Below are 10,618 nucleotides of genomic sequence, written 5' to 3' on the forward strand. Positions count from 1 at the left end.
AATGTGAACAAGCGATTGCCTGGAAGTAGTAGACCTGTTGTTCTCCTCTGACTTGTCCTCGCTAAGCATTCCACGGTATTTAAAGAGTATCTCCATCTCTTCGTTATCGTCATCGTGATAAGCAAGGCCTGTGTCATAATCGAGACTCTTGAGTAGTATTCGTCGAGCATCTTTAATTTTTCTGGTTGTCTGCGAAATGTCAGCACAATCATCAGAGCTAACACTTACCGGGATTACTTCAGAAGAGCGATCGTCGCTCAGTCTCGCTGTTCTATCCTCTTCAGCAAATATAGTTGGCAAATCTCGGTCCGTGAAGGTGGCTTTAAAAACATGCAGTAAAATTCCCATCAGAAGTTCTGCAGGCTCGGTACGAAGAACGTCGTTAGACGTTCCAAGAAGAGTTGATGTTATCTCCTCATCCAGCTCAAAGGCTGTTGAAAGGGAATCACTCTGTAAATTTGGTCGACCAGTCATGTTCCAGTAGTCAAAGTCGGCATGATGTCGTTGATAAGCCGAAATAGAAGTGATATCTTGATGCGACTGTTCAATTCGTTTTTGAGCAGCTGTTGATTCAACAGACAACTGTTTTGTCTGAAGATGATCAATTATAGCGGAGATGGTGCGGTGCTGGAGAATCTCCTGAACGGTGACAAAAATGTCTTGAGCTCTAGCCTTCGCAACGACTTTCATTGCTGAAATAGAGTCTCCTCCAACAGAGAGAAAAGCATTCGAAGCACCGATACTAGTTTCCGGAATATTGAGGGTTTCGCTCCAAATCTTCCGAAGTCGCCGTCCTGTTTCGTTTTCCTGAAAGAACGCCTCATCGTCTGTATTTCTCTCGATACCACTGGTCTGAAACTCGACTGTGTCCTTCAGCACGTCTTCATCGACAGTAGTCAACCAAGTCCGTATCTGCCGCCTGTCTAATTTACCAGAAGGCAGGAGAGGCAGCTTCTGAACAGGCATCCAAACAGTTGGTACCATGTATGCTGGCAACGCTGAGTGCAGCTTGTCCATCAGACGAATGCACATATCGGCTGCTGCATTCCAGCACTCTCTGTTGACGAATTGCAACTCCACAGCATCTTCATTCTCCTTTGGTCCTGTGAGGCCGTTGAGAGACAATACAGTTACCAAACGTCCCTGGAAAGGGCCAGATTTGGGTACTTCGGCGAGCGCGTGGATGGTGGAATCATCACTCAGCAGATGAGTTTCGACTTCTCCGAGTTCAAGTCTTTGTCCGTTCACTTTAGCCTGACTGTCTCCACGACCGCAGAACTTGAGTGAGCCATCACTGAGTTGTCGTACCAGATCGCCCGTCTTATAGAATGCAAATGTCTCTTGTGCAGCCCCTGCAAAGCGGGACACCCATGACGGTTGGGAGATGAAGGACTTTAATGTCTTTTCAGTATCCCCCAAATACCCCTTCGTAATATTGGGCCCTTCGATAACAAGTTCTCCAACAGCTCCAATTGGTGAGAGAATATCGTGGTTAACAGGGTCTACAACCCAGGCTCTGCATCCAACTGGTTTACCTATGACGGTTGGGTCGGGCTCATAAGTCTGAGGGAATTGGCAGGCGACGCAAATGACGGTCGTCTCTGTCGGTCCGTAACCATTGAACAGTCTGACTTTTCCAAGCCATGTATCCACGCAGTCTTTGTCAACCGCCTCACCAATGAGCACCAAAGTGTGAACTCCAGGAATTGAATTGGGGTCAAGTGTTCGGACGAATGTCGGCGTTAGCATAACCCAGTTGACACCAACGCGTTCAATAAAGCTTGTCACGTTGTTCATACGCTCTTCATCAGAAGGAACGCAGACGCATCCACCGTGCACAAGTACTGTGAAGATTTCGGCAATGATGGAGTCAAACGTATAGGCGCCAAATTGAAGCGCTCTGGTGTTTTGATCGATCCCTGTGGCTGGTCCGTGGGCATACATACTGCAACAGAGAGACTGGTGAGGAACTACAACTCCTTTCGGTTTGCCTGTAGATCCTGAAGTAAAGAGAACATATGCTGTATCTTGAGATTGCGCGGATGGATGAGTTCTGAGGCTTGTGCTAGCAACATCTCCGTTCTCTTCAAGAGCCGCGACAAATGCCTCGTTGATGACGACGACATGTTGGCTTCTCTGTATCTGGCTCATTTTTTGTGAAGTAGAAGTGGAGGCTATGACAATCTTGGCATTTGTATCCTCAAGGATGCCTTCAATGCGACTGGTGGGTGAAGCAGGATCCAGGGGAACGAAGGCTGCGCCAGCTTTCAGAACACCCAGCATGGAGACAATTGCCCAAACCGACTTTTCCATGCACAGCGGGATCATAACACCTGGGCTTGCGCCTAAAGATCTTAAGTGCGCGGCCAAGCGTGTGCTCAGCATACTTAACTGCGCGTAGGTAAAGTTGTTGTCGAGCGAGCATACTGCAATTTTTTCGGGGTGACGAGCAGCCTCGGCTTCAAAGAGGTCATGAGCGCATGCATCGGTCACTGGAAGTTGATCTTGGTTCCACTGTAAGAGTTGATTACGGTGGTCCTTTGTGAATAGATCTAATTCCGCTATCCTGCGATGGGGGTTCTGCAGAATTTGACCGACGATGGATGTGAAGCAGCTGATGAGGTTTTCGGCATCGGCTTCTCCAAGAAGATTAGACTTGTAGTCAAGCACGAAAAGCAATTCGTCGCCAGTATCCTCGATATTGACAACAATGTCATATTCAGCAACCGTGTGCACATGGGTGAGGTTTAGGCTGATCTCATCGGATGTGCGCCGAAGTTTTGGTCGCCTTTGGACGTCAACCAACGTGTTGAAGAATCCGCCGTTGATTTGCATTCTGCGCTGAATTGATGCCAGCGAGCATTGCTCGTGAGGCAAAGAATTGGCAATGTTCTTTCGGAGCTGGCTTGCAAGGTCGACCAGAGTTGTAGTTTCGTCCATTCGAGCTCGGGCTACCATCATGCTGATATAAGTGCCAAGTGCCTCCTGGACTTCTGGTAACGGCACATTATGACGGCCTGAGGAGATATAGCCAAAAGCTACGTCGTCTCTCCCCAGATAGGCCCGTAGAAGTACTGACCAAGCAGCATGGAAAAGCATAGAAAAGCTAACTTTTGAGCTTTTCACCATATCCAAAATACCATCCCGGTCAAGGTTGACTTGTCGACGACATCTCTGTGGTAGTTCTTCATTCGTCCTGTTGACGCGAAGTCTGGGAAACATGGATGGCTGGGAGCCCTCCAGAAACGTTTGCCAGTATTTCAGTTTTTCTTCCTCAGAGTTGCTCTGGAGGTGTTGCACAAAGCTACGGAAAGGAACCCCCATAAGTTGGCGAGTTGGGTCATCGTAGAGACGCATGAGCTCGTGAAGGATTTTCATGCTGGAAATCGCGTCAGAGACGCCATGGTGTAGTTCGATCCTGAGACCCTCGGGCCCATTTAATGGCTTGCAGAATGTTAAGCAGTGAGGGGCAACACGACCATCTTCCCATGATGGTTCCCTCGTTGCTATATCGTTGAGAGTCTCGGCTTGGATTTGCTGAATTCCTGTAGGTACATTTCTCAAAACAATCTGATGGAATAACCCATCTCCAGATGTTGATTGAACAAAGACTGTTCGTAGAGCAGCAGACTGTCGGACGATGCTGTCCCAAGATTTTTGAAGGCGCTCCAGATCAAAAGTGGCGCCATTTACTGAATGCAATTCCATAGTGGCACGAATAATGTAATCCTCAGTGCCTTGCGTCTGACTCGTTAAAATGCCCTCTTGAAGAGGTGTGCAAGGATAGACATCCTCAATATCGCCGAGGCAGTATTGAGGGAACTTGACGAGAAATGCGTTTTTGACATCAGTGCTTCCAAATTCAAGGTCTTCGGAAGTTGAGTCTGCTGATGTGATGCCTTCTGACATGGTATCTGTCTCTGTGGTCTCGTGAGACGCAACAGAGATTGGGCCGCCCTTTGCCTCCATTCCTTGAGGGCTACCGGAGATCATAGACCTTTCCACTTCGATTCGTCCAATGACCACAGTGTCAAAGTTTTCACTCATGGTGGATGAAGTGTTAAGAGATGGTTGATGAATTTGGGTACAACGTTGTCTGTGCTAAGCAAACGTTGGTGTATATCGGGGTTGAGCGTGATTAAACACTGCCAACGATAAAAAAAATATCGTAATTTGACTAAGAAGTAGCAAGCTACACTAATTTCAAATAACAAATACCCAACTGCTAGAGTTGCAGTATGTGTGATCAATATCTGGATATATATTTACTGCCCATTACATCCAGCTTTCGGGGGATATCTGGTGGCTAAGCAGTTTAATGAGACTGGAGAGTTAATTCTCAGATTCCTGACGCTCACTAGTCTAACCAGGCCGTACTCCGTACGAGTACGCATACCCTTACCAGAGATTAGGAAATAGGATTCTGTATCCACTGCAATCGCTAGGAAGATACGGCAAGCTGGGGTTGATTAACCGGAATCCGGATCTGGCATCCTCAATAGTGGTTAGCGTGAGCGAAAGCCACGACCGAGATCTGGAGAGATCAAGCAGGCACTGGAGTCCGAAAGTGTGGGCCTGAAAGCACCATGTTTCAGCCCATGAACGGCTCTAACTCAGCCGAGGCGGAATAAGTACGAGTAACGACTAAGACATCAAGTGTCCCTTGCTCAGCATCGACATTGGTTCCGGGCATTTCAATGGGATTTTCAAGGTTCCCGCGAGTTAAAACGTTAGTGATAGGCTGAGTGGCGTGATGGCTAGGATAAGAGCTAGACCATGTGAGATGTTGGCTTGCGGCATTGGTGGAGAATCGCCAATCCTCCGAACAAAAGACCACAGTCGTTGGCCAACCAAGTCAGAAGCTACCCAAGCCACCAGACCGGGTGACAGCTTAATTGAGCCGGTCGCCTAGTAACCCCCACTGCTATCGTCGGACACCGAATCCAACGGGAAATATGTGCTCCTGGCCTCTACAAATGCTGGCGTGCTGACGAGAGCTCAAACATTCAAGAGCTTACGAATCGGCTGTTTGGTTGTTTTGTCCTCCTTTCAAACAATGCAGGGTCCAAAGTGTTGATGGTTTGGGTTGCGGCCGAGGCTGATTCCCTGGTAAACACCTCGTGCTACCTCTCCACCTGGCACACACGGCAAGTCACCTGCCATATTCAGCAAGGCTGGCTTTTTTAAGTTGTTTTTTAGCGATGTCTCCCCTATTCCGAAAACTCCACGTTACTGATTGTGAATTATGTCTCTGAACTTGTGAATATCGGTATTATTCCGAATTACCGACTTTGGCGACTTAGGCTGTCATGTGAGCCCGTTCGATCTTGTCGACCTTATTCTGCATACTATAATATTATTATTTCTTATCTCGGACTCTTCCAATATTGGGTAATTTTAGCTGCATCGTATCGTCATGATTCCACATAGTATATGGGTATTGCTATACTTTCATCAAGTCGGTGCGCGGCTTTTCGTGATGTGCTTTACCCTGCAGTCACTCTTCTAGTAACTCTCTCGGGGAGAACTTGCTGCATATTCGCAATTTTTTCAGCAATTGTATGTGAGACATGGTGTTGTAGTTAGTGGAGCCCAATACGAGACGAATAACCTACGCGGATCTGATTTGATAGATTGGCTAGCTTCGCAGACAACATCTACGAAGTATTAGGTACTTAATCCAAGGCCAAAATATTCGAGTAAGCAGTCTGCAAGTCAAAGACTATCCGTAAACCATAGACGAATTACTCAAAAAAGTCAAGACGTTATGATGGTGATTGCTCGAACTCGGCGAATTTCACGCGTACAGCCATAAAAAGACATTTACTATGATAGCCACGATAGTAAGAAAACTTCAAATGAATTATATCGATGAGCGTACTTGAGATTGTCCCACAGTTTGCGCGTTTGAGGTGTCGTATGGGTATGAAGTATATACGACGGTATGGGGGATGCGAATATCGCCGCAATCTTGCTAGCGTATGTAGGGTAGCCTGCAGGAGCACCACCCACCACCACTACAACACCAACTGCTCGCACATCACGAGATTCTGTGCATTTCTATATTATCAGCAAGCGAGAAAAAACTAAGATAAAATAAAATTCCCAACATCTACGTCCCGAAGGAAATCCTGAATTGTAATACTCTGAAATAATCCAGAGGCATCGTTGCCATAGGAATCCCCTACAGACACTTAGGCATAAAAGTTCTGTTGTAGGTGGTCAATAGCCTTCAAAGTAACCTAACTCGGTGCTTCTCCAGTCGGAGTGCATTTGCTAATCAACCGAGGGTGCTGGGGGTACTTAGGATCCGTGGTACTTTAGTATCTGTCGTATACACGTTCGAATGTATTATAATTTAACGGTAGCGATTACTAAACAAGAGTCCCTCCGGGTTTATTGCACAACTTTGGATCGCGATGTACATACACAACTGAAAGCTCAATCCCGAAGGAAATCCTGAATTGTGATACTCTGAAATAATCCAGAGGCATCGTTGCCATAGGAATCCCCTACAGACACTTGGGCGTAAAAGTTCTATTATGGGTGGTCAACAGCCTTCAAAGTAACCTAACTCGGTGCTTCTCCAGTCGGAGTGCGTTTGCTAATCAACCGAGGGTGCTGGGGGTGCTTAGGATCCGTGGTACTTTAGTATCTGTTGTGTATACGTTCGAATGTGTTGTAATTTGACGGTGGCGATTACTGAACAAGAGTCCCTCCGGGTTCATTGCACAACTTTGGATCGCGATGTACATACACAACTGAAAGCTCAATTGAGCTTGTGCAGTTGAATTCACATGCCGTACTAATGTTTAGCTTCAATCTGATGGCATCATCTCAACCAACTAAGTCCGCTTCTCGTTGCCAGATGTGCTTGCTAGCTGCGCATCAGTTGCCGGTTGGCGAGCCCGTGATTAACGCTACAGACACGGTTGCTTATTTTGTCTCACAAGCGCCCTGGGTTGATGAAGGATGCAATTCCTCGTAGAGCTAAATGAGGGGTATTTCGGATCTTGTGAGCTACGCTATGCTAGTAGAGTACTAGCAGGCCATGGACGGGACATGCCACGCAGCAAGTGATACTGACAATAATACGTGTGGCGACAATGGAAAATTAAACAGACATGGAACTATTTTCCCACCGAGATGATAACACACCACATGTAACGAGTACTTGTAACGGAGTTCCTTCGGTACGTGGTGGGATCACCAAAGCCCCACACGGCTTCAACTCTGTGCCTCGATTACTTTACCGCATTTTGGGCGAGTAACTTCCCAAATAGTTAACAAGATTACATGGCGTTTATTCCGTAATTAATTAGGAATCTATTAAATAAACAACTAGAAGTAAAAGAGAACTAATTGGTACCTGTCTCAAGCCATTGGCCGCTGCCACGACCTGTATTATTACCCTAGGCATCTTAACTACCCTTAGGCGCCGCACGGGAATAACTAAAATGATTGCTGCTAGGGGTGTTTTGTCAGGTACTTAGCTGCCCTTTGCAATTTAGTGAGGGAGGTACCCCCATACCTCGGAGCAATGGATGAGATCCCTTCATTGGACTGGAGAAATTGGAATCGTACTCCGTGCATATGCTGAATTAGTGCACAGGTAGCCCTGGAGCCGTATCTCCAAAAATTCAAGGGTCCTTTTTCTCCTTCAGGCTGTGTGCGCTGCTGGCCCGACAAGGACTCTGCATGCCGTAGGATTTGGGTAGCGCATCCAACAGCCAGCGCGCATGCAAGCCGACAACTGCTTATTAAATAGCTACCCGACGTTCCTTTCTACCTTTCGCCCTCACATTCGGCCTTGTTGAGTCTCGGTATTCGAACCCAATTGCACAAGACTGTTGTTGACAATGTCTGAACAACCGAAAACCCGCCAAAAGTTTCGCAGCAGTTGCACCAACTGTGCCACGGCCAAAGTCCGCTGCAGCACAACACGGCCTGAATGTGCCAGATGTGTGGAGCGAGGACTCGAGTGTTTATATGCTCCATCAAACCGCTATGGGCGACCCCCAGCTTCAGCGTGCAATCAGAAAGCAACATCATTACGGAGTCCGCAAGTAGATGGATGCGACTTGACCATGAACGATTATGCATCCGACAGTGCGACGTGGGACTTCAATTCCTGGGTGCCCGCGTCAGCGTGCAACCTAACCACGCGGGACGTACACTGCGAGATCGATGCGTTCTCGGCGGCAGCATACTATGAGGAGTGGAACCTGGAGGACATACCACAGCTCGTGGCCGCGAGCAGCCACGGCGGCAGCTCCATGAACACCAACAGCCCGAAAAACAGCTCTAGCGGCGCCTCCGACGCGTCAGAGTCCGTCCACAGCTGCCTGGCCCAGGCGGCTGCCATCCTCGTCGATATCCGAAATGACAGCACCTCAACCGACTTGACTTGGGCCGCGGCCAACGTCGACGTGAAGACCATCGTGGGCGATGTTATCTTCGCAAACCGAAGGGCTACGGGCCAGGTGTCGAGAATCATGGAGTGTGCATGCCTGGCTGCAGATTATCAAATCTCCGTTGTGGTGTCATTGATCTGCTTCCACATGATTGACAGGTACGGCAAGGCAGTGGCTGCCGCAAGGGCGACGTTGGGGGGGAGTATGCTGGGAAAGAATCATGTCATTGGCTCTGTCCAGATTCTTCTCGACGAGCTACGCCGGATAACACCCTTGATTGGAAAATCAACGATGCGGATTGGGGAGCCTCCCGGATCAGCAGGGGCCATGGGGATTCCGGTGTCCGGTTTTGACCAGCTCCAGAGAGATCTGGAGCACCACTTGTTCGCCGTATTGGGAGACGCGGAGAGTTTCTTGCATCAAGCATCAGAATGATCTAACCAATAACGGATCTTCGGAGAGCGTGGATTGGTCCGGAGTATGGGAGTCAATATAAGAGGGTGGTGTTGGTGGTCTACGGACTTCATATTAAAGCGGAACCATGGCTGTTTGCAGGACTAGGCGGACATATATTTAGCTCAACGATAGCTTGGCGATTTTTGAATGACTGTTTATAATGAATTGGAATTAGGTTTTATGGAGTACACACATTTTAGATGCCATCTAAACCGATGGGTTAGGATATTGACAGTATATGTGGTTCTTAAGGGCGTAGCATCCAAGTAAGGATAGGCTGTATTACTCTAATATATCACACCGGATCACAATACAAGTTGATCATGGCAAGAACTACGCTGTAGCAACCAAGAGAATCACATTTATGTTATAATACGACTGAAGTTGAATCAATTCGACGCAAAACTCCATGACGTAATCGTCGTCGTGGTGATCCGACCCTCTTTGGATATCCACAGTTGAGATCCGCGAGGAAATCGCTAGCGAAAAATGGAGATTTTGAGGGTCGATCTGGGGATTTTGGAGTGGGAATCGCAAACTATTAGGAAACCGGCCACGGATGGACCCCTGTCAAGCTCTGTCAAGGGAGTGGTCTTAGCTGTGATTTCGCTCTCCGATGTGGATCTGACGTGCGTCAGGCAACTTCCGGTGCCGACGCCTGGGGTGCGGTTAAAGAATTTGGACTCCGAAGGAAGCAGCCTAGCCGGCTAGTCTTGATATCTGGATTGAGCAGAGTCCGTTAACCTCTCTGGGAGAGTATGTAGGTACCTATTGGTCGGTAGATCTCAGGGGAGCCCTTTGCGTGATCGACATCCATATGAAAAAATCAATCAAACGGTTAGCTGTGTTTCCTGTGGGTGAGTGACTATGGTCCTGCTACTTGTCTTTTATTTGCAACCCATTTGTCAGAGAGGGTTCTATAGAGAATCCATTATTGCGAAACATGTCTCTCAAAGGAGCGCTTGATTACCCATCTGGACAGCTTATGGTAATTTGAGTAGGTACAAGCCCTTTGCCGCCTTTGAATCGTCGCTCTAAACTGACTATAGTATTATTCGGTGACCGATTTGAAGGCTTTGCACGGAGTACGGAGCTGATTTCTTTAGCACCTATTCAACGCCGGAGAGAACAAAGGGTCCTAGAATGTTTCTCGTCTGAAGCCTGTCCTGGACTGGGTCTCAGACGCGTCTTTCTGTGATACAGCAACGTACATCCTTGCCATAGAGTAACACGATTCAGAGGTCATTCTATGAATGGGGTCATTTTGCTCCGGGAAGGATTATCAATCATCACAACAATGTCAGTAAACTTCTCCGGCTTCGGTATCCGAATTACTGAAGAGAAACAGCAAACGGGTTCTACGGCTACTCCACTGTCTTCTGCTTGCCAGGTTTCTGATGACCATCTCTTGGCAGGAGAAGGAGAGAGGTGTATCATTGTGTACGACGAGACTTTCTGGTTACCATGCTGATGTTATCATAATGTTAGCACTGAGGTGTTGGAGTGATGTACCGAGATTGAGTGGAGTAGCGTCGACGATACCAAGTTTTTCAGCGAAAATAACGACAAAGGCATGTACCTACGGCTTGGTTTCAGCATATTGGTACTAACAATTTCATTGTACAGCAAATGTAGTAAGGAGTAACGATACAATAATGTTCGGAATTGCGTTAACGCCTTGAGCATCAAGGGTTTACCCCCTAAGTGGCTACTGGACTTTCCTCGTGAGGTTCACGGAGCGTCTATGG

At 47.6% G+C, this 10,618-nt stretch overlaps 2 protein-coding genes across 2 annotated transcripts; one reads left to right on the plus strand and one right to left on the minus strand.

The window, feature by feature from the left end:
• Positions 1 to 470: 470 nt before the first annotated feature.
• Positions 471 to 4,138, minus strand: M431DRAFT_546984 (hypothetical protein; the record flags this gene model as incomplete). Its single annotated transcript, XM_024921238.1, has 3 exons — positions 1,633 to 4,138; positions 581 to 1,563; positions 471 to 540 (listed from the first exon to the last, which is right to left on the minus strand). Exons 1-3 carry the CDS (start codon positions 4,045 to 4,047, stop codon positions 471 to 473), a joined length of 3,468 nt encoding a protein of 1,155 aa, XP_024768015.1. The 5' UTR covers positions 4,048 to 4,138.
• A 3,484-nt stretch (positions 4,139 to 7,622) lies between these two features.
• M431DRAFT_513745 (hypothetical protein) lies at positions 7,623 to 9,222 on the plus strand. The gene has a single exon (XM_024920089.1). It carries the CDS (start codon positions 7,860 to 7,862, stop codon positions 8,847 to 8,849), a length of 990 nt encoding a protein of 329 aa, XP_024768016.1. The 5' UTR covers positions 7,623 to 7,859; the 3' UTR covers positions 8,850 to 9,222.
• The last annotated feature ends 1,396 nt before the right edge of the window (positions 9,223 to 10,618 follow it).

The sequence above is a fragment of the Trichoderma harzianum genome (assembly GCF_003025095.1).
Source record: "Trichoderma harzianum CBS 226.95 unplaced genomic scaffold M431scaffold_26, whole genome shotgun sequence".
In the NCBI taxonomy this organism is placed as follows: Eukaryota; Fungi; Ascomycota; class Sordariomycetes; order Hypocreales; family Hypocreaceae; genus Trichoderma; species Trichoderma harzianum.

Excerpts from the sequence above, each read along its gene's own strand:
- M431DRAFT_513745 (XM_024920089.1), top strand. The coding sequence starts at position 7,860 with ATGTCTGAACAACCGAAAACCCGCCAAAAGTTTCGCAGCAGTTGCACC.